At 38.1% G+C, this 23,293-nt stretch overlaps 1 protein-coding gene across 2 annotated transcripts in view; it reads left to right on the top strand.

Annotated features, from left to right (window-relative positions):
- kcnq1.1 (potassium voltage-gated channel, KQT-like subfamily, member 1.1) overlaps positions 1 to 21,274 on the top strand; it is a 38,784-nt gene extending 17,510 nt beyond the window's left edge. The window contains exons 3-18 of one of the 2 annotated variants that reach the window (XM_056242343.1): positions 1,436 to 1,562; positions 1,688 to 1,766; positions 1,891 to 1,987; positions 2,707 to 2,847; positions 2,972 to 3,082; positions 3,169 to 3,264; positions 3,372 to 3,473; positions 3,660 to 3,798; positions 3,914 to 3,937; positions 4,185 to 4,238; positions 4,344 to 4,470; positions 14,305 to 14,380; positions 16,356 to 16,450; positions 16,700 to 16,746; positions 16,936 to 16,997; positions 20,383 to 21,274. In XM_056242343.1, the coding sequence (XP_056098318.1) occupies positions 1,436 to 1,562; positions 1,688 to 1,766; positions 1,891 to 1,987; positions 2,707 to 2,847; positions 2,972 to 3,082; positions 3,169 to 3,264; positions 3,372 to 3,473; positions 3,660 to 3,798; positions 3,914 to 3,937; positions 4,185 to 4,238; positions 4,344 to 4,470; positions 14,305 to 14,380; positions 16,356 to 16,450; positions 16,700 to 16,746; positions 16,936 to 16,997; positions 20,383 to 20,598 (1,593 nt within the window). In that variant the 3' untranslated portion in view covers positions 20,599 to 21,274. The remainder of the gene's footprint in view (positions 1 to 1,435; positions 1,563 to 1,687; positions 1,767 to 1,890; positions 1,988 to 2,706; positions 2,848 to 2,971; positions 3,083 to 3,168; positions 3,265 to 3,371; positions 3,474 to 3,659; positions 3,799 to 3,913; positions 3,938 to 4,184; positions 4,239 to 4,343; positions 4,471 to 14,304; positions 14,381 to 16,355; positions 16,451 to 16,699; positions 16,747 to 16,935; positions 16,998 to 20,382) is intronic. The other variant, XM_056242352.1, reaches the window with a different exon arrangement.
- The last annotated feature ends 2,019 nt before the right edge of the window (positions 21,275 to 23,293 follow it).

The following is a 23,293-nucleotide window of genomic DNA, read 5'->3' as shown; positions in this document are numbered from 1 at the left end:
GCAGAATAGAGCGTTTTAGTCATTTTGGTGGATCCGTGGGAATGGGGATCGTTTTGACAATGGTGTCGTCTGTACGCGGAAAACTCAAAGGAAAAACTTCTCCGTTTTAAGCATATAGTTGTCGTGTAAACGTACCCTAAAACAAAAACAGAGCTTTAAACAGGGAAAAGGACTGAACAAGACAATTAACAAGAAACAGGTGAGACTCATGAGGGCAAATCAAAAACCATGGCAACAGAAAAGAATGAACAAAGAAAACAGGATTTTAAGGCCATGTATTATAGCTGATTATTGTTCCTAAAATATTCCTAAAAAAAAAAATGTTAAATTGCATTTGACATTGTAGACAGTGAGACAACCTACTTTCAGTCTAGTTTCTTGCAGCCTCTTTCCTGTGCTGTGACCTCTGCTGGTTCGACTCACTTTTTCCACCTCTCATGTTCTGTCTGTTCCCACAGGATAGGGCAGTGCCTGTAATTTAATTTCATTTTGGAGGCGCTTTAGACAGGCTAGGCAAGCGAACTGGCCGGCTCTGTGCCAGGATCTGTCCCCAGGCAGCTGACCAAGCTCCTTCTTAGCCTCTTCTCAGACCTGGATCCAGCTCTCCAGACTGCTTATGTGACAGAGGGCTTCACGGCCAGCCTCATAACTCATACATGTCTGGTTCCTCGCAGCTCTCAAAGGGCCTGTGCTCAGCGGACTCTCAGGCTTCTTTTGTTTTCTCTTCTTTAAGAAGGAGACAAGGGCAACTGCTGTTGTTGGCCATGACCATGAACCGCCCGTGTGTGTTTTCACACAACCCTGTGTCAGGGCTGTGAATTCTTAATATGCATCTGTTACATGCATCCCATGTATATTATTATTGTGCTTTATGCATTGCAAACTACATTCCAAATGATGCATGACCAAATAATGTAGAATCTTTTGTCCCATGCAAACTACAAATATGGTGAATTCAATGGATTCTTTGTCCATAGAGCTGTCATTATATATCTCGGTCATGGGATTGCAGCATCAAGTTGCAATAGGTGCACAGAGAACAGTGGAGGATTTTGTTCTAGACATACCTCATAAATATTTTAAAAGGCAATATATTGCTCATGAGGAATATCTAGCCGAGGAGCTCCACAATGACAGCCATTCTCATTTTCCACACAATAAAGCTTTATTGTTAAACCCATTCTCAAAGCAGACATCTCATTGCTCAAATAAATTACTTCTCTATACTTACAGAGTTGTATTATTGCACAGAATTTTACATTATGTCTCAGTCGAATCAATTAGCTCTTTATAACTACGTTGTTATGTTCTAATAAATCTCACATTATGTTTCAGCTAAATCATTTCTCATTGTCATGAGCACATAATATCACTATGATATGCTTTTAGTGCACTTTTGTGTAAGCACAGTGTGTCTGTCTCTTTCATTCTGCAGGAATTTGTGCTGGTAGTGTTCTTTGGTGTGGAGTATGTGGTACGTCTGTGGTCAGCAGGATGCCGGAGTAAATATGTTGGAATTCTGGGCAGGCTTCGCTTTGCCCGAAAGCCCATCTCTGTTATTGGTGAGTGTGTGAATGAATTTTCAAAACGCTATTTTGTATTTTCTGGTGCGTTCATAAAAGCATTGTTGTTTTAAACTTGATTCTGTTGTTGCAATTAACATGTTTGCATGTTTTTCTTGTTCTAGACCTGATTGTGGTGGTGGCTTCCATTATTGTATTGGTAGTTGGCTCTAATGGTCAGGTTTTTGCCACCTCTGCTGTAAGGTAAGGTTAATGTTTTAATATATAAGTCGCTGAAGTCTCTTTGTCCCTTGTGGTACAGGATTAAGCAGGCTTAGATGTACTGTAACTCTCCTGTATTGAAGTCATGACATGATGTTGTTTACAGAGGAGTTCGGTTCCTTCAAATCTTGCGAATGCTGCATGTGGATCGACAGGGAGGAACCTGGCGGCTGCTTGGATCAGTGGTCTTCCTACATCGACAGGTGAAGCATATGTCTTTTCATATTTAACGTTTTGTACTGCGGAAGTAAAAATTACTGCGTGAAATTTCTATAGAGGTACTCAGGAGACCGAAGCAAATATTACTTTTGCATTTCCATTTGCTCCAACAGAAGAAAAAAAGAAAAGAAAAAAAACTCGTCAATGATGTTCCAAAGACAAAATTATAGGGACATGCATGGCAGTCAGGAGAAAAAAGATAATACATTTACAGTTACCTCGTCGCAAAAGTGTTTTTTTAATAGTTTAAAATAGTGTAGGAATCGGTGAAATTAAAAATAAATAATTCTTAACAGATTAACGGTCACAATATTGATTTGAAAATGCTGATAATGCTAAATAACGGCAAGAAACGTCTTTCTGTTGAGTTAAAAAACAAACCTAAGCTACTCTAATGATTCACTGACAAATGAGCCATTTTCAGTGAATCAAAAGCATACCAGTGAAGCACGATTCTGAAAATAAATGGCTCTTTTGAGCCATTATTATTTTAATAAATATTTCAGAATGAACACACTGCAGCATTAGCAGAGATAGCACTTCATAATGAGATGTGAATGTGTATGCAGAATAACTGAAATAAACCCAAAATGAATCTGGACATTTCTACCCAGCACTAGAGCTGCAAAAACATAATTGAAGAATCTTTATTTTTAAGATGGTAATAAAAGTGAAAGTTTTAGTGAGTGTTTTCTCTTTCTAGGAACTGATCACAACTCTATATATCGGATTCCTTGGGCTCATCTTCTCTTCGTACTTCGTGTATCTGGCAGAGAAGGATGCAGTGGATGATAGAGGTTTCACAGAGTTTAGCAGCTATGCTGATGCTCTGTGGTGGGGTGTGGTAGGTAGATCCCCACCCATACCTTTCACTGACACAATGGATAATTGAAGGCATACATCAAAGAACTGGATCAAGTTGAGTAATGGGTGTTGCATGTCAATGTCTTTTCTGTACATATGCTCAGGTGACAGTAACCACTATTGGCTACGGAGACAAGGTCCCTCAGACCTGGATAGGGAAGACCATTGCATCATGTTTCTCTGTCTTTGCTATCTCCTTCTTTGCCCTCCCTGCTGTAAGTTACAGAGATTTAATAGCCATAGCAATTGTTCCTCGCACAGCAGGCAAGTGTATGAGAAGAATGATAGTATTTCCCCACAGGGAATCCTAGGCTCCGGTTTTGCTCTGAAGGTACAGCAGAAACAGAGGCAAAAACACTTCAACAGGCAAATTCCTGCAGCTGCATGTCTGATACAGGTGTGCCTTACTGTTGCTTATAAAAGTAATATTGCTTATTAGTTGTCAGTCACGAGGATAGTCAGACCTTCCAGAGTTAACCTGTTTCTTTTATTCTCATGATAAAGGCATCCTGGAGGTGTTTTGCCTTAGAGAACCCTGACTCTGCCACCTACAAGTTATTTGTGAAGAAGAACCTCAACAACTCATGCTCTAGCCCTAAATTAAAGGTAGGCCCACGTACTTAAAGATGCTTGCACAGATGGACTGGACAACAATTTGCAAGCACAAATGTAGAAATCTGAACTTTATTTTATATTTTAAACACAAAAAAAACAACAACATAATTTTAATGTGGTTTCAAACTGTAGTACCAGAAAAGAGGAAAAGTTTTTGTCGATTTTTACTTGGCACAGATGAAGATGAGGAGGAAAATTAAGAGTAATGACAGGGATGATGGGCTGAGTTCTCCCACCGTACCATCCATAACCTATGATTCCTTAGACGATGGAAGGGACGTCGGACAAGATTCAGTGAGCAGTATTCAACAGTCAGGTATTACCAACAATAAACTAAGATACTGTTGACCTTTTCTACCTCTTTTCTGTTTTTTCACCTTTCACATCTCTCCTCTGATATCTTTTATTTCACCTCTCCGTTCTCACAGAAGGGGCAAACACACTCAGAAGATGTGGTGAGCTTCTGTTAGTGTCTGTCTTGTCTGTACTCACTTGCTATCTACTATTCCCTATTTTAATTGTTCCTTTTTTTACAGACAAATGTCTAATATTGACTCTTTAAACGAACCATATGTTTTTTTGTTTCTTTAAATATGCATGTCTATCACAGCATCATTTCTTAGCATGAAATAAAATGTATACACATGGTTCGATTTGAAATATGCTGTGTGAAAGCATCAAGCTTGATCTCTCTCCTCACAGAACGGGTGCCATCCTGGAACTCTCTGTCCTCTTTCCAGTTTTCTACACCTCCAGGTGGGTAACAAAACAAGTTGAAATTGGAATGAAATGTAACGCGTTTTCCATTGGAAAGACAGGACTCTCCGTCTGCAATGATGTGTGTGTGTTTTCTGTCTTTAGTGAAAAAGCCTGGGATTTTCGAGGTGTCGTCTCGGCCCACACTCCAGAGATGCAGCAGCATCGCAGATGAAATGGAGACTGAGCCAGAGCGAGAGATTTCGTTCGTTCCAGTCACTCATGTGTCTCAGTGAGTAAAAACGTACCATTTTTAGCGCAATTTAAACCGAGTCTACCTGCCGACCGTAGACAGCAGACAGTCAATTATTTAAGTTTCAGTAAGTTTCCACTACTTATAATCTTTCAGAACTCTTCCAGATGGCATGCGATATCGAATGGATGGGCAATTAAAAAAGTGTTAGCTTGATGGCGTCAGAGTTAGCACACTCCTGCAGTTCACACTCACACTATCGCATCTGTAAATACAAACGGGGTCTAATCATCCTGCTAATCTTTGCAGTCACTGGATTCCCAGTTCAAATCTTTAAAACACTTTTAACACATATGCGCCATCTCTGCTGGAACAGATCTCAGCTTTCTGAGCCCACCCACCTCAAGTGAAAACATGGCTAGAAGAAGTGCACAGTGTATATTTCAGAGCCCCAAAGCATTCCCATGAAGAGTGGTTATGTTGCAGGCAGTGTTTTGCCTGAGAGGGGGTCATTATCAGAATCTCTTTGCCCCATTAGCTCGTCAGCATGTGGAACAGCGTAAGAGCCTGTGTATACTGCAAACCATTTACTTACGCAGGCAATGGAGCGATCCCGTCTCTGAATAATCTAATGAACCATGTCTCTGTTGGGGGTTTACAGTCCATTAGATTATCCAGAGTGTCCCTTTCCATTTGTGATGGGATTCACCACTCTACAGCATCTAACCTTAGGCCTCTATTACACTCTAAATTATGTGGAATACAAAAGCGTTCAGATTTTTTTGTACAAACTTTTATTTATTTTGAGAAACCACAAGAGGGCAGTGGAGGTGCTTTTGTAGACCAAACCCTTCTCCTGTCAGATTAAAGCATAGTTTATCTTGGTTTACACTGGCAAAATCATACTAATGCTGCTTTAATGTGTATTATACAGGTGATGTAAAAAAACAAATGCAGAAAAAAAGTCTGGTCCCACTTTATATTAGGTGTGTTACACTATGTACTTGCATTTAAAAGAGTAATTGTACAATGTACTTATTGTGTTCATATTGTATTGCAAAACACTTGCTGCAATTGAGGTGGATACGGTTAAAATTAGGGTCAAATTTGGTGGTATGGTTAGGCTTGTGTAAAGTGAGGGTCAGCAGTGTCATACAGAAATGAATTACAGCTGCAATTTCATGCAGGTGTTTTTTAAATATAAGTACAATGTAAAACATGTATGTACACAATAAGCCCACTGTATCAAATGATTAATTCAAATGTTAGTACACACTACAGTAGTTAAAGACACATATAAAGTGGGATCAAAAGTATATTTTTAAACACAATCTGGGAGATATCGTAGACTAGGTTTCGTTTTCTTCTAACTTGCACTATCCTTGTGTATTTATATTGACTTTGATAGGGCTGAAGTGATAATATTAATCTCAGAATTGACACAATTACCAAGTTGCTTGTACACTGAGATTAATTGTAATCTTCTGGAAAAATGTAGGTGTTTTCCACCAAAGCAACTTAAAAGAGTTTTTAAATTTTAATTAGCTAGATCTAATATTTTTAGAGTCTTAAGTATGATTCCTCTCTAAATCCTCATTCTTAGGAGACATATTGCATCTCCTCTACAAAAGAGCCTTGTCACTACAAGCTTTCATTTGATCTTTGAAGTTTAATGAGCTTTCATTCGCCTCACACTGAGATGCAATGGCAACAGCTGGCTTTTCTCTCCCTCTCTTTTCTCTCTCTCTCTCTCTCTCTTTCTTGTCCTGCTCAGTGTGGGTGTGAGTGCATGTTTATTTGTTTATGTCCAGCAGAGCAGGGTGGGGACTCAAAAAGTCCAAAACCATAACGCCGCCTTGCATCTCTTCTCCTCTCCTCTCGGCTCATCTCTTCTCCTCTTACTCCTTCTCATCTCATCTCCTCTCCTCTCCCTTAGGACGTTTGTCCTGCTCTGACCTTTGACCCAGGCTGTTAACTCAAGAGGCAGAAGAGGCACAAAAGCCTCCTCGTGCCTGCAGCTGAAACAGTTCGGCTGCATTGGGGGTGGGGGAAGAACAATGCCACAGAAACATATCTCTGACCGCTGCGCTCCTAACACACACACACACTCACACACACTGGAGGATATCGATACTACCTACACACTTTTATCTATTAAACCTTGATAAAGAACAGGACTGTTTCTGCCACAGTGCGATTTTGTAAAATGTTGTCATTTCAAACTTCTTGAAGTGTCTTGAATCAAGCCATTTGGTAGAGAGAGTCACAGTTGTTATTTCATATCAAATACAAAGGCGTCTTTGGCAGCTGCCCGGATCAAAGAAAATAAACTCCCGTCTAGAGCGACACAGGTATAAAGATGAAATCAAAGCAAACGCAGGTGCGTCTGAAAGTGCCCATTTGTACTCGCACGTATCTGCTGTTGCAGTCTTGTAGGGCTGTGGTGTGAGGTTTACCAAAGGAGACCCGAGCTGAAAAGATTGATTTATTCTCAGTAAACAGAGAAGGACTTCTAGTGGCGGAGGCCAAGCCAGGCCGTCTACACTGGTGCAGAGACAAAGAGCCATTGTCTGCAGCTCTACACACGCCGACAATAGCCTGATTGACAAGCGGCCCTAGTCGTAATGGCCTTCTGGGCTAAAGAACGCAAAAGTGACTTTTGTTAGAAACACTCTTGTCTTCCAGAGCAATAATCTCCATGTTGGCAATTTCACAGAAATTGTATGTATGTATGCATTATATACATATTTTTCTAAGAGCTAAACATACTACTATACTATTTATTTTTGAGTGTCACTTTTACTTAAAAGGTGTTTTTGATTCAGCATGTATATGGAAATATTTCCCCAGTCCAAAACGCATACAGCCTCACGTTCGCCTGTTAGAAGTGAGTAAATGTGTGTGATTTGGAGTGTGTGGCGGAGTGTAAGGCGTGCTGAATGGGACAGAAACATTGGCTCACTAATGCCTCTTCAGCGCGGCTTGCCAGCACAAGTTTCTTTATCTTGCCCGTCACGGCCCCTTTTCTTCCCCCTTAACAGTAATTGTGTTTCGTTACAGTGTGTTAGAGCTAACGAGGGACATGGAGCGAGAGTCAGCCAAGCAGTGAAAGACAGACAGAGAGAGAGGGAGAGTTGCTCAGCAAGAAAGAACACATCCCAGATGATTCTCTCATTTGCTGTCAGACCAAGAGCCCAGCAAGACTCTCTGTAGAAGTTTGTAACAGAACACTGACTGCACACGGTCAACTTGACAACTATTCAGACAAATTCCTGTGAGCAGCGGATGCCAGCAACAGTGCTTTAAAAAAAAATCTGCCTAACATTATGGATAGTTCACCACCCAAAACTTTTTTTATGATAATAATAATCATTTACTCACTCTCATGTCGTTCCATACCTGTTTGACTTACACTTTTGAATAAAAAAGTGGAGGTTTTCACAGTGATGCCATAGAAGAACCATTTTTGGTTCCCCAAAGAACGTTTCTGTGAAAGGTTTCAATTTTTCTTTTTTGTTCTTTGTTCTTCTGTGAAGAACATTTTAAGAATCTGAAAAACCCTTTTCCACCCTTTGTTTAAGGTTCAATGGATGTTAAACGTTCTTCAGGGAACCATAGATGCCAATGCCTTTTACTTTACTGTTCTTTTGCTTACACACACACAGACACACACACACACACACACACACACACACACACACACACACAAATATTTTTTTATTTGTACATACACTATAATGAAATTCAATGGGGTCAACTGTTTTTGGACCCAACTGACTTTGATTTTATGTGCAAAAACAGTTGAAACATTCTTTAAAATATTTACTATAATATTCCACAGAAGACAGAAAGACATAAAGTTTTGGAACGGCACAAGGGTGAGTAAATGATGACAGGATTTTTATTTTTGCATCAACAGTCTCTTCAAAATTGCAGTTTTATCTACCGCTTAAAACAGCATTTTCAAATTCAAAAATGCCAAATAATACATTTGTTGTCTATGAGCACCAATATTTCCGTTTCACTTTGTGAAATTAATATCAATGTGCCATATCAGGTTTCTTTCAGAGGGCCCGGCTAAGTTAGTGACTTTGTTAGCTGGCAACATGATATGACAAAAGGCACTGAGGCCCCTGGTGATGTATAAGGACTTGCACTGAAATGAACGCTGTCAGTTTCTTTGCTGTTGTAATGTTTAGGATCATATGAGGCCACAAGTTTGGGACATAAGCCATTTAGTCATGGTGTATAGCAGCGGAGGACTCAATGTCAGAGTGAATGCTACATCCCTGTGTGTCACTCCTCATAAGGACATTTAATACTCTCCGTATTTGCCTGGCGCTTTGATGCTCGGGATGAAAGAGATCTTTGCTTGGCTGAAGCCAGAGGAACCCCTGCTGTGTGTGTATGAGCATCTTGTGCACGCACGTCTTTGTGTGCACATGTGTGTGTGATGGCTTCTGGCCAGCGGCCCAGACTCCACCCCGGGTCTTTACCCCAGTGTGCAATGTCCAGCCGCTGGTCAGCAATAATCAGTCATTACTGCCTCAGTGGCCTTTATCTCAGCTGACCACTTAATAAAATGTCATTTATAGGTATTTGAACTAAAGGGGGAAGATGGAGCTGATATTTGGGATAATGTCCTGTACTGCGCAGCAGAGCCCTCTAAAGCTTGTGATTCTCAGATGGTGGCTAATCAGAGCGCTCTTCCCCTCCTCTTCCACAGAGCTATTCTTAGACACACAGGGCCCCCATGAGCCTTTTAGTGCCATAGTGCCACAATCCTGCAGCCTGTGGCGCAACACCGCCACACAAAGGTCTTCATCCTTTGACTCGCTGAGACGAGTCACAAGAGTGCACATGGCCTCAGTGGGGGACTTTGTGGTAATTGACATGTGTTTGTGATTTATCATATGATGTAACAAAACATTGGGGAGGTTTTGAGTATGCAGGCCGTTTCTTTCGGATAATTGAGTTGTAAGTTATATCATCCAGTTAAAGTCTCTGAACTTTAAATAGCTGGTCCCACTATAATTAATTGCTGCTTAAAAAAAATAAAATCAGTATATGTTTGTTTTAAGAAGTCTCTAATCCTCATAAACAGGATTTATTTGGTCAAAAAATTGAATTAATTCCTGTGATGACAAAGCTGAATTTTCAGCATCATTACTCCAGTCTTCAGTGTCACATGATCCTTCAGAAATCATTCTAATATGCTGATTTAGCACTCAAGAAACTTTCTTATTATCAATGTTGAAAATAGTTGTTCTGCTTAATATTTTTGAGAAAATCACAATATATATATATATTTTTTTAGGATTATTTTATAAATAGAAAGTTCAAAGTATTTTGTTACAAGGTAAAAATCTTTACTGTCACTTTTAATTTCATTTATTGCATCCTTGATGAATACAATAATTAATTTCTTTAAAAAAATCATACTGACCCCAAACTACCCCAAACAGTAGCATATAATGTTAGAAACTTTGGGCAAATGCTTTTAAAAAAAACTAAACAAAAAACAAAACCTAAATTAAATCAAATTTACAACCTGTAGTTTTTGACCCCTTTGTATTTAATGCCTGAAGGTAAAACGCTGAAAACATACAAAGAATGGAAAAATAGATTATACAATGGATTATTGTATCTCTTAATTGTCATCCTTCTGAAATTTTGCATGCTCTCATTTAATAGTCACACAACTGTCTGATTGAGTTTGTCTTTTTGCAGTACCACGGAGACCATGTTGGTGTGAGAGAGAGAGAGAGAGAGAGAGAGAGAGAGAGAGAGAGAGAGAGAGAGAGAGAGAGAGAGAGAGAGAGAGAGAGAGAGAGAGAGAGAGAGAGAGAGAGAGAGAGAGAGAGAGAGAGAGAGAGAGAGAGAGAGAGAGAGAGAGTCCAAAACCATGTGTATATGGATGCTTTTTAGTGATAAGATTAGTGTAAAGCCCGGTGATTGTTATGTTTCCTGTTTATCTGCATTTGATTACACTCAGATTAGCTGAGGCCCTTTAGAGGGAGGTCAAATAACAGGCACTTTTTCCCACCTAAAACACAAAAACACCCTAGATAAAATGCCACTAAATTTCATATCACCCTTGTAGGTTCAGTTAGCTTTATATAAGACCTAATTTAGTCAATAATATATCCTCTCTGAAGCTTCTCCTTCCCCTCTGAATTCTTGCTATCCATCCCCAGAATCAAATCAGCGTAGCTCTAATCAATACAAAAGATGCTGCACATGTTGCCCTAAGCAGTGGTCGCTGACCTCGGATCAGGTGTTCTCTCATCTAGCCTCCACTAATGAGTGTTAGTGGATGCACAGAAGGGTTGATGTCATTTTCCAGACGAGATCACCTCCTCAGACCAAATGTTGTAGAACACACCCCGTTAGAGTTAATTGGAGGTGGGGAGTAAGACCCTTCGGCCTGAAGTGTTGATGGTACTAATGGCATGTTTATTTCCTGTCCCATGATGTACTTCTTTGATCTTTATTTGGTGCGGTTATGATGGCTTTTTTCACAAATTTGACATCACTTGCTATTTACATGGACTAGCACGCAAACTCAGACCTTGGCTTGTCTTTTGATCATTAAAAACGTTACAAAAAGGGTTGATTTTGGGGTTACAATAGATTGAATTTATGGTCTGTACATTACCATGTAGGTAAAATCCCTTAAAGGGATAGTTCAGCCAGAAATAAAAATCGTTACCCTCAACCTCATATCCTTCCAAACTTGTATTATATATTTAGAAAAATGACTCAGTTTTTGTCCAAGCAATGAAAGTCAGTAGGGTCAACTTTTACTGTCTGGACGGAAAAAAGAGTAAAAAATAAAACATTCTTCAAAAATATTTTGTTTTCCACAGAAGAAAGAAAGTCATGCAGGTTTTGAACGTTTTTTTTTTTAGTGAACTATAGCTTTAATACTTTTCTCACAGGAAGCGTTGATTGTAATATTCTTCTTGTGGGATTATGTTAACGCATTGTTTTGTGTCAGTATACATTAAGGTACAAAATGCAGCGTTGATGCACAATGTTGATTTGACAAACTACTCTTGTCATTCAGTTACTTTCACATCTGGCTGCTTTTGTTTAGCAGACTCAACAAAAAAAAGATTGGCAACGGAAGAGAAATTTGCAGTCTGCCTTCGGCAGAAAGAAGACCTCATATGATCGCCTCCTTTTCTCTTCCTCTCTCTATCTGTCGGTTTGTCTGTCTCTCTCCATCTTTTTCTTTCTTTCTTTCATTCTCTCTCTGTCCCAGTGGGAGTCTTTCTCCCTTTGCGTACGTCTCCACCAGTGTTCGCCATTAGCCAGGCTTTGTGCCAGCACTAGAGGCAGATGGTGACCCTGCTGAGGTCATGAGACCAGCGTTGCTATGCTGGTAACCATGACTGGAGAGAGGAAGTGGCACTGCCTCAGGGACAGATGGGGTGGTTCCCATGTTCCATCTCTTGTGTCCCCCACCTCTCTCTCTCTCTCTTTCTGTCGTCTTTCCCTGCTCCATTGGAATGACAAACAGCCATGGAGGTATGATTCCTGAACTCAGATTGCTGGCATATCCCAACTTGAGTTTATCAGTTTGGATTCTGTAGTTTCAAACGAGTAATGTTCCACCAAAATGTAACCACCCTACCATATTAAGCTCTGAGATGCATGTGAATATCAAACTGATCATTTATAGCTCAAGAGAGTCGTTCAGCACTTGACATGAAAAATAAGTTATTTCCTCACAGTTTCCACAAAAATATTAAGCAGCACAAATGCTTTCAACATCGATAAGAAGAAGAAATGTTTCTTGAGCACCAAATCCTCATCATTTCTGAAGGGGACACTGAAGACTGGAGTAATGATGCTGAAAATTCAGCTTTGCCATCAAAGGAATAAATTATAATTTAAAATGCATTAAAATTGAAAACAGTTATTTGAAAGTGTTGTAATATTTCACATAATTACTGTTTTTTCTGTATTTTTCATCAAATAAAGGCTGCCTTGGTAGGCAGAAGAGACCTCTTTCAAAAAATTTTTTAAAAAAGTATATCTAAAAGTTTGGACACACCTGAGTGAATGTTTCTCATGGTCTAAAGGTTTTTTGAGGTTGCTATAAATTATATATTTAAATATTTACATACTCGAAATTAATTCAAACTGGCAATATTAAATTATTTTAATTGTTTTTAGAGATAAGTTGGAGAGTGAAGAAAAAGCAGTTTTGATTTAAACATGGTTGGACATTGTTGGTTACAGCATAACTCCAAAACTTCCATTTTTGTTATAGGCCTATTCGTTTTGATTAGTTAAATTAATGATAGCTAAGAGTTTAGCTGTGTCCAGATGTTTGACTATATGCATGGAAATAGATCATAAACTAAGTCATACTAAGAATGCAAAATAGCTTCAGTTTTTGTTATCTGGAGTTTCCATTACCACCTTTCCTCCTTTTTTAATACTAACTTAACAGACATTTGCATTGCTGTGGGTATGATCATGTTCAAGGCTATTTAACCACTGGCAATATTACCCAGAGGGATGCTGGGTGAAATCTAGAGTATGGCAGTAAATTGGCAGTTGCCTGGAGCACGGCATATGCCTTATCCCTCATTTCTCTGTAGCCCGCAGCCAGGGAGAAACCAGAAACTGTCAGCCAGCCATGTCCATTAAGTCAATGAGGCTTGATAGCCTGCAGCCAGTCTACTGCTAATGCATTTTAAAAGAACTTGTGTGAGTGTGCTCCGTCTTTTGTCAGAGTGACATGCAACAGACACGAGCCTTAGCATGCTAACATGATACAGGCATGGATCACATCGAGACTGGCACGCGGGAGCCGACATGCAAGGGAAAGTGTACTTCTCCTACTTTGTCTTTCTTGGAGACAATGTTCCATTCCCCTATAACCTTGGGTCTCCTGGGAGTCAATGCCCTTCCCCCACCACCAAATCTCAGTGCTGTGGTTTTTGAAAGCTTTGAAAAGCTGAGAGAGCCTTGTATATTCTCTTAGACACTGTGTCCTGGCCGTGACCCTTGTGCTCAATGGCCACTTGCAAAAGTCCTATACATAAACAGCATCTGGAGTGGCTCAGGGCTGCACCTGAAGGCTTAGCAGAGACTGATAGGATTGTTTTGCAAATGATATTGAGAATGTGAAAGGTCAGTGATTGTGCTACGTTAGTTAGCGGTGACATGCAACCAACATGTCAGAGACCACATATGACCATGAAATATACATTTAAGATTTAGTTCTCATTTCCTCACTATGTACCTTAACAACTCAATCTCATGGCAATCTAATTTGTACGTTTTCATGATGGCCTTACCCTACTCTAACCCCAACATAACCTTAACATGCTTACTTTTTTCTAATAATATTAATACATTTTTAAATGATTCACATCGTACAAATCCATAGGAAATCGCCACATTATAACATACTCACGTTTTCTTGTGAGATTAGGTTGACTAACAATGATATATAATAATAATATTATTAAATATTTATTTGACAATCTTATTTTTTTGACAAAAATGACATTTTTATTCACCCTCATGTCATTCCAAACCTGTATGGCGTCATTCCTTTTGTATAACCAAAAAAGAAGACATTTTAATGGAAATTTTGAAGGATATGGACTTTGATTGTATGGGGGCAAAACAACATTTTCCTAATTATTTTTCTGTTGCAAAGAAAAAAACGAAAGTCATACAGGTTTGAAATGTTATGAGGCAATGATGACAACATTTTCATGTTTATGTGAATTAACTGCTGCTAGGTGATAAAGTTTCATTTTGATTTTCATTTTAAAATCGAATGTTATGTACATGTAAAATGTTAAGTATCTTTCTTAATACTAATCACAACACATAAACACACAGGTTGCGGGATTCCCATCGAGCAGCCATCCGTGTGATCCAGAGAATGTACTACTTTGTGGCCCAAAAAAAGTTCCAGGTAAGATTATTTGTTTTCTATTTGCTATAACCAAAATGTTATCAAGTTAGCATGTTACATCGCTAAAATGAGCAGAAATGCAGATTGTTCTTCACGTTTCCAATCGTGAGCATTCCTTGATCAATTTCAGTGTAGTGAATAAGGTGTCTTTCAACACATATTGAAGAGAAGAGCTTGTGTTGGGCCTCATTCAGTCACAGCAGATGCTCTGCCTGAGTCCTCAAAAATACAGGCTATAATGTCAGAGGATTACCTTAATAGCTGTCCTACACACTTTCTCCTCCTTTGTGCGATTGTGCGACACTTGATACTCGTTACTGCACTTTGTTTGTCTTCTCTCTTTACCCTCCCATCCTCTCGCCCATCCATTCATTTGACCCGGTTGCCTCAGTCATCTCTCAATCCCCTTATTTTCTCCAAGTCCTTCTCCCCTCCTCTCACACACTCTTGCGACACAGAACACACACTTTGCAGTGTTTGTCAGATGCTGCTGGCTAGATTTGCTGTGTCTGATGTCATGACAATGTTTACCCTTCTTTGAACGGCTTCTTCTCCTGAATTGGGTCATTTGTGCCGGAGATGTGTGAATGTTTGGTTATTCCACCAACGCTGATCAAACTGAGCTTAAGTTCTCTAGAAAACTGGAGCTTCACACATCTTCCCCATGTTAGTCAGGAAGTTCAAATAAATTAAAATAGCTATAAGCATTATCACCTGCTCAATCTACCCCGAAAGCAAAGATTAAGCTTTTGATCAGAGTGTTCGTTTGGTTTCAGCAGATGTGAATCATTTTCCTCAAAGGTGAGAATCAAGAGGAAATATTTCCCCTCTGGGCTCGTTTGATTTGGGGCTGGTTGTATCAAGTCAACCGACTAATAAAACAGACTTTATTCATAAAGCTTCACTCAACCAGTGGGTTTGTGGGGCCCTAGGCAAGATTTGATCATAAAAATCTATGAGTCTATGAGGGAAAGTCAAAGAGTATTTAAATTGATTCTTTAAATTTAGAATCACTTTTTTATCTTTTGCAGTTCATTGAATAGTCCTGCATTGTGAAAATGTAATTATGAAAAGTATAACAATGCATTCTCTCAATTAATGATTTCATAGAAACGGCATGTGTAGGAATGATGCAATAAGAAAAATCTTATTCTTTTTAAATATAAAAACTGTATTATAAAAAATAAATTAAGTATAGGTCATATGCACATAAACAAAACATAACAAAACATATATATATATACGTCCATGTATTATATTTATATTTATATATATATATTTGTTTTATTTTAATATATATACACTCATTAAAAAGTTTGGTGTTAAGTTGTTTTTTTTAGTAATTCTTTTATTCAGCAAGGATGCATTCATTTGATCAAAAATGACAGTAAGGACTTCTATAAATATTTCTATCGCACAATATCCTGTTCTTTTGAACTTTTTATTCAATATTTCATCTAATCCTGACAAAGAAATGTTTCACGGTTTCCACATACATATTTCTATCTCACAAAATGCTGTTCTTTTGAACTTTTTATTCAATATTTCATCTAATCCTGACAAAGAAATGTATCACAGTTTCCACATAAATATTAAGCAGCAACGGTACTATTATAATAAATAACTATAATAAGAAGAAATGTTTCTTGAGCACCAAATCAGCATATTAGAATGATTTCTGAAGGATCATGTGACTGAAGAATGGAGTAATGATGCTTAAAATTCAGCTTTGGTATCACAATATTACCGTTTTTACTGTACTTTTTTGATCAAATAAATGCAGCCTTGGTGAGCATCAAAGACTTCTTTCAAAAATGTAAATAAAAACTTTTGACTGGAAATGGCAGTGTATATTTATTACATATTAGTATTTTATTATAATCATTATATTATATGTGAGAAAAAAGCAAATACAGTGAGTGATGAGTGCAGATGTTATATCGGCGGGTTTTTGTATGTATGTGTGTTTTTGCAGCAAGCGCGTAAGCCGTACGATGTGAGGGATGTCATTGAGCAATATTCTCAGGGTCATCTCAACCTCATGGTGCGCATCAAGGAGCTACAAAGAAGGTGGGATGAGGACTCGCTTTATCACCTAGCAGCAGTTAAGCATATTGGGAAAAGTGTTTACTTTAACATGGCTATACATGGATGACATTTTATAGGAATAAAAGCAATATAAATGACGGTTTCATGACCTTTGGGTAAATAAAGCTGGGGAGTTAAGAGTACATCCATCTCTTGTCACTATTCCTCTCACTTTTCATCTGCCATTTCTGTACATGAACATTTCACATGCCGCACGCATGGTCCTAACAGACTGGATCAGTCCTTAGGGAAGCTGTCTTTCTACCAGACAAGTTCAGGTAAAGCTAGGTCATTCATTACACTTTCTGCTCTCACATTCCTCAACCCCACACCATGTTTTGCTACAGTTTGACCCCTTCGTTGTTCTTAATGTTGCTGTTTATTGTTGGGTTGTAGTCGTTGTGCACATTCGTGTTTATGGAGGGTTTTTATTATGTTTTTCTTGGCTCTATTTTCGTCTTCTGTAGAACGCTTGAAAGACAAAGGCACAAACACTATTGGCTCCAGACTCAACAGGATGGAAGAGAAGGTAAGCACTTGGATATTTGTCCTACAGCCAGAGCAGGGTTTAGCCCGTATCTGAAGAAAACACCAAAAACTCACAATGCTTAAAAGAGTCCAAAAAGTCTTTGTGCGTAAACCAAAATAGGCCAAAAGTTGTAAAAAAAGAAAAAAAGAAAAAAAAAAGGGGTCCACAGAATATAGAGGTGAATAAAAAAGCCAACAAAAAAGCCACCGATTTATTGTGGAAAATCTGTGCTTTTTCCTCACATTTGCTTGTTTGGATTCCGCTATCTGAAATATCTCTTCAGACAATATCACATGCTCTTGAATTTTAGCAATAAGTGTCGAAACCAATCGCCTCCAACAAGTTAATCATTAGTAAAATAATAACAAGTTCCATGTCTTTAGTTTACGTGCAAATGCACACAACACCGTTGGTTCAGCAAGGATTCTATAGATAAAGATCTTTAAGCTTCATTCATCAAGCCTTACCCTGGAGGCAGAAGAAATCTTTCTCTGCTTTCAATCAAATATCACTTTTTGAAGACTTCTCAAACATTCTCCATGAGTGATGTGTGCTGATAAGGGTGTTAAGACTAAAAAGAACAGCTTTCTGGCTTCTGTGTGTGTGTGTGTGTGTGTGTGTGTGTGTGTGTGTGTGTGTGTGTGTGTGTGTGTGTGTGTGTGTGTGTGTGTGTGTGTGTGTGTGTGTGTGTGTGTGTGTGTGTGTGTGTGTGTGTGTGTGTGGCCTCCCATGGCCAATAGAATGACGGGGATTCAGAAGCTCTACAAACACTTTGTCTACTCCTGTTCATTTGCCACTCCAGCCAATAAATCCTTTTACAAACAGCTCTCATCCTAGACACGAACTCGAAACAGCATACACACTTGTTCACATGATCTCTCTCTCAGACTCGTTTGCTCTTTCTCCCTCTCAGAACTAGCAAATTGACTAATTTTATGAAATGCCAGAAAACAGCCTGTTTAACCTGTTTAAAATTCTTTACTGAGAAAGAATAGAAAAAAAAAACATTTTAAGAAGAATTTGATCTTTTTTTTCTGTTTTCATAGCTGACATATCTTTAGGAAGCGATACAATTTTTCTTTTCAATCTGGCTGCCTACAAAAAGTAAAAATCAGGTGACTTAAGGATTGTTTTCGATCTCATTGACTCACTTTTATTGTCTTCATCATGCTAGCCATATCTCTCTATGACAATGCTAGTGATTGATGCATTGAGTAGCCAAATTACAAGTGTTTCCCAGTTGGACACGTCGTAAAGAACTGCTTGAAAATGTTTCATTAGCTGTAGAGGCTGTGGACAGGATACCCTGCCCCTTACAGTGTCATTCTTCTTCCCATAATTCTGTGGTAAACAGGAAGCAGGCAGTGTCTGGCATAAACAGGAACAAATAGCCTTAACTTTTATGCAAACACCCATCTGTAGAAACTCATTACTGCATCACTAACACAGTCTTCTGCCTCCACTCTGACTGGATTCTCTTCGCATTTAGGGCATCCCTTTTTTTTATATTACCTTAAGATTTTTTTATTTATTCAATCATACTCTATATTCTACTGTTCAAACGTTTGGATTGTGTACGGTATTTTAATGTTTTGTAAAGAATCCTCTTATGCTTAAAACAGTATTATTGTGAAATATCATTATAATTTAAAATAACTGTTTTATATTTGAATACATTTTAAAATGTAATTTTACATTATTACTCCAGTCTTCAGTGTCACGTGATTCTTCAGAAATCATTAGAATATGCTGATTTGGTGTTAAAGAAATACTTATTATTATCATTATCAGTGTTGAAAACAGTTGTGCTGCTTAATACTTTGTAATAGATATATTTACATATATTTGAAATAGAAATATTAAACTTATTTCTTTCAAAAAAAAATCTTATTGACCCCAAACTTTTGAACAGTGCTGCTGTAAATGTTTTTATGGAATAAATATTTAAAATACATTTAATCTGTTTAGACTATGAGGAGCAATGTATTGCATGACTTTATAATGTTTTCCCAAAATATTTCCCCATCAAATTTATTTGAATGGCTTTCTAGTATTTATTAGTAAATAGGGTAACACTTTATTTTACAGTGTCCCTGTTACATGTAGTTACTATAGTAATTACTATAAATTTTGCATAATTACATGCAACTACTCTAAACCACTAATGCTAAAGTAAGTACATGTAGTTAATTAATTACCCAGTACTTAAATGTGTAATTACACTGTAACATGGACAGCTTAAAATAAAGTGTAACCGAAACTAGTTCTACGGTTTGCAAGTAAAAACCAGTAAATGTAAACTTTTATAGTATTATGACAAACTCGTAAGTGTGAGTAAATGTTGAAAGAATTTTCATTTTGTGTGAACTATCCCTATAAGTTTCGACTCAAGATCTTGTTTTTTTCTCTGTGGTTAGAAGTGTGCATGTTTGCATTCATGTCTATATGGGGAGCGACTGCATATGTTTACATGCCCGAGTCTCCAGCCGTACGCTATATGTTTGTGGATGTGTCCATGTGTTTGTATGTGACTGTGGTGCCACTATCATTGTGTAAACTGTGGTCCAGCATGGAGACACTCGTCTGGTTATTTCTAATGGGGTGTAGACAGCCCTGGCTCCACACGTCACTTAGCTTTAACCCAGCGGAATGACATTTGGCTCCCCAACTGTAAAATGAAGAATTACAAGTATTTCTCTGACAGTTTTCTTCCTCTCAGACATGAATCCCTTTAAATATTTAACAACAATTCCCACTGGTTTTAAAATATGGATAGCTTTTTAGGCACATAGACAGTTACATAAACAGTACAGTAAAAAAAAATGCTTTGAAGTTACTATTAATACTATTTTAGTCTTTCTGCTTTAAAAGTTCACTTTTACTTCAATGTGTTATTTGGCATTTTTTTGTAATTAATTGTGAAATTTACTATCTGGTTCTGAGTGAACATTTGTCAGTGTGCTCTGACGTTTAAAAATTGTTTATTGTAGTTATTATATGAAAATGTCACAATTTTCTTTTCTTTTAAAAAAAAATAAGTGTAGTTCTGACTGTATTATAGTTTCCACTCAAAGTTCAACCATGTGATTCAGTTATAACAAAACAGCATCGCCTAATCTTTTCATTTAACTGACCTTTTTTCGACTATTCATTATCACCTCTTTGATCAAATTCTAATCTCATTTACAGCATATATAAGGATGGATTTATTTCTTTTGCTAGACTGTTTATACAGATGGGACCTTTTATCAGTTGCTGGCGTTTTACGGCTTGTATGGACACATCGTCTCTTGTTTGTGACGTTATTTACCCAGACACCATGATGACGTTATTTTAGACAGTGTTTTGAAAGATGTGCTGAGACCACACACTCGTTTCCCCACAGATCACACACATGGACAGGACACTTAACAGCATTTCAGAATCTCTCAACCTGATGTTGGCGAGGGAGAGACGCGGGGATCTGGCCAAAGGGAAGGAACAGCGTGGCAGCTTCCACCGACAACCAGCCACCCTCAGCCTGTCATTGCCGGACAGACAGGACAGCCTGCCCGGCTTCGGGCAACTGTCCACACCAACTGTTATTCATGAGGACAGCTGAGTCTAAAGCTAAAGGATGACCACTAAGTCACAAAGTGCCTGATATTTGATCAGTTTTGGCTAGAGTTAATGTAAGATATTGGGTCTGGCTCAGGTTTAGCATCAGCTGATTTTAAGATATCTTGTCTGACTAATTCTGTTCATCTTTATATTTTGTCAGACAGACGAATTTCTTATAAAGCATCACGTAAAGCAATGTGTATACATATTTTTAGCATACGATTGTGCAGACTTTGAGTTTTTGATATTGATTAGTTGGTTAGCAGTTGTTCTCTTTCAAAAGAAGAGAGTTCCATACTTTTTTGTGAGCGGTTTGCCCTCTTAAAAAAAAAGGTTCCAAAAGGGGGTTTTCGCAGCAATGCCATATTTGTTTTGCCCAAAGAATCTTTCAATAAACAGTTCTTTAGAACATTTTAATATTCTAAAGAGCCTTTTTCCTCATTAAAGAAATTGAAAGTTTCCTCATGGAACAAATGCCAATAAAGAACCTTTATGTTTAGGAGTGTAGATGTGAATAATTATGATGTTATTTTGGAGTGTTATGAATTGACAAATGTCTTTAAATGATTACTGTTGGCAGGAACAAAATGTGTGCGGCTTGTGTTTATGAATCACTAATATAGTCTTTTTAGAGGCACACAGATTTGTGAATACTGTTTAAATTCAAGCTGGATAAAGACTTTTCACTATGTCGTCTTCGCGATCAGGTTTTTTATTTATGTTCATTCAATAATATTTTTTTTTTAATTGTGAAATAAATACTGTATCCTAAAACAACACTACTAATTCATTTCTCCAGTAAAATCCATTACAGCAAAAACAGCCCTAAAACTTCTGCGCCAAATACAGAAGGAATTTAGTCAAGCAAATGACTTTGGTTCTTAAGCTCAAAAACGTATCAATGACACCGATGACGATGTAAATCGAAAACTTTTTGTCTTTGTATTTGGCCTCCAAATAAGGTTGTTTGTACTAGAAAAATCTGCCGTTTTTTTCTCAGTCTAAAAAAACTGGTCCTAAGTAAACATCTTGTTTCTTCTTTCTCATGTTTGCAGTACTTTAATTTCCACCATGTTTTCGTGGGGTCAAACGCCCTGGCTATTCAAACACAAGTGTGTGGGCAGTTCGGCTTCCCGCTCTTTTCCTTCACCGTCAGGCCAGAATGGTGCTATTTATGCCCGTGTGGAGGCATTTATGGCCTTCAGGAGCAGTTGTTGTCTTTTTTTCTAAAAGTCTTGCAGTGACACATTCAGAATTCCTTTAGAGCATCCCGACAGATCAATGACTTATGCAGCACACGACCATATGGGGAGCACCGTGACCTCTGATCTTATTGTCATACATTTGCTTTCAGGGGTGAGGGGCATTGTTGCTATGGGGATGATTACATGCACACCCTTTGACCTTATCCTGGGCAGTAACACGGCTGTCCACTCCGCCTTTGTTTGCGCACAGCTTCTCGCATGGGCCATTGTCACCTGTAATATGTGCAACAAATCAGACATTCCGTCACATACGTATTCATGAAAGGCATGACAATTTTGTCTTTATTATCTCGCTATACCGCAATCGAGGGCATAGGATTATATCTCAGAAAAGCTGACGTAGCAAACCAGGATGTCAGCTTCCTCTTAACCATTTGTGCCGACTTCATCTTAATTGAATGAAACCACTCGCCATATGCATTTGCTATATCTAAGCCATATTCCACCATTATTGTCCCAAAAGGGCAGAGGAATAAGACACTTTAGAGTATACCTCTTCATGGCAGGACAACTATGTCAACAATGGAATGGACAGGACAACAGTATTGGCAGACACCACAGAGAGCAGGCCTGCTACAGAGGGGGTCTGGCCCATATGCCGCCAGATAAATGATAAGCCTTTGTTATTCGTTTAAAAGGACGTACTGCTGTCACTGTCTCTGGGACTGCTGAGCAAACTTTGGGACCAAATGCCATTAATCCAAGCTAGTGAACCCATAGAGGTGTATCCAGCCTTGAAGACACAGCTTGCCAGTGCCTCCGCTAGTTTTATGGGTTTTATTAGTGAAAGAGAAACAGCTCTGAAATGGAGAGGGCTACAACACCGAGATGAATGGTTTGATGGTTTTGCTGCAAATTGCAGGTGTTTGTGTCAAAAAGGGTAGCAATGTTGAGAAAGTGATGTTCCTGTTACATATAAATAAACTGCAATTAAGAGGGGAACATGAATTGTTAAGTATGACTCTCTTTTTATTACTTTGTTTTTATTTCATTAATTAAAATAGAAGAAAAAAATCACACTGTAAAAAATATTTGTTGGCTTAACTTGAAAAAGAAAGCAAACCTAATTGTTAACCTAACGGTTGCCTTAAAATTTTGAGTTCATTGACATTTTAAATTTGAGTTAATACAATGAAGGAGTTTGGATTTAACAGAAACTCAAAATATTATTTTATTTGGTACCACATCTAAGTTGATTTGACAAAAAAAATGTGATAACAAATCATGAAAATAATGTTTTACAGTGTAGTTTTTGGGTAAAAAAAAATCTAAAGACATCATCATAGTCATAGTATTTACACTAGGTATTTTTACACACGCTGTTAAAATTATTTATTTTAATTACTTGATCATAATATTAGTTTACTCTTAAAACTAAGTTCTAAAAGGGGGTTTTCGCAGTGATGACTTTGGGTTCCCCAAAGAAGAACA

Source organism: Rhinichthys klamathensis, unplaced genomic scaffold (genome assembly GCF_029890125.1).
Source record: "Rhinichthys klamathensis goyatoka isolate OS25496 unplaced genomic scaffold, OSU_Roscu_1.1 h1tg000022l_1, whole genome shotgun sequence".
In the NCBI taxonomy this organism is placed as follows: Eukaryota; Metazoa; Chordata; class Actinopteri; order Cypriniformes; family Leuciscidae; genus Rhinichthys; species Rhinichthys klamathensis.
The sequence above is the reverse complement of the archived record's forward strand: the minus strand, read 5'-3'. Positions and strand labels throughout refer to the sequence as shown.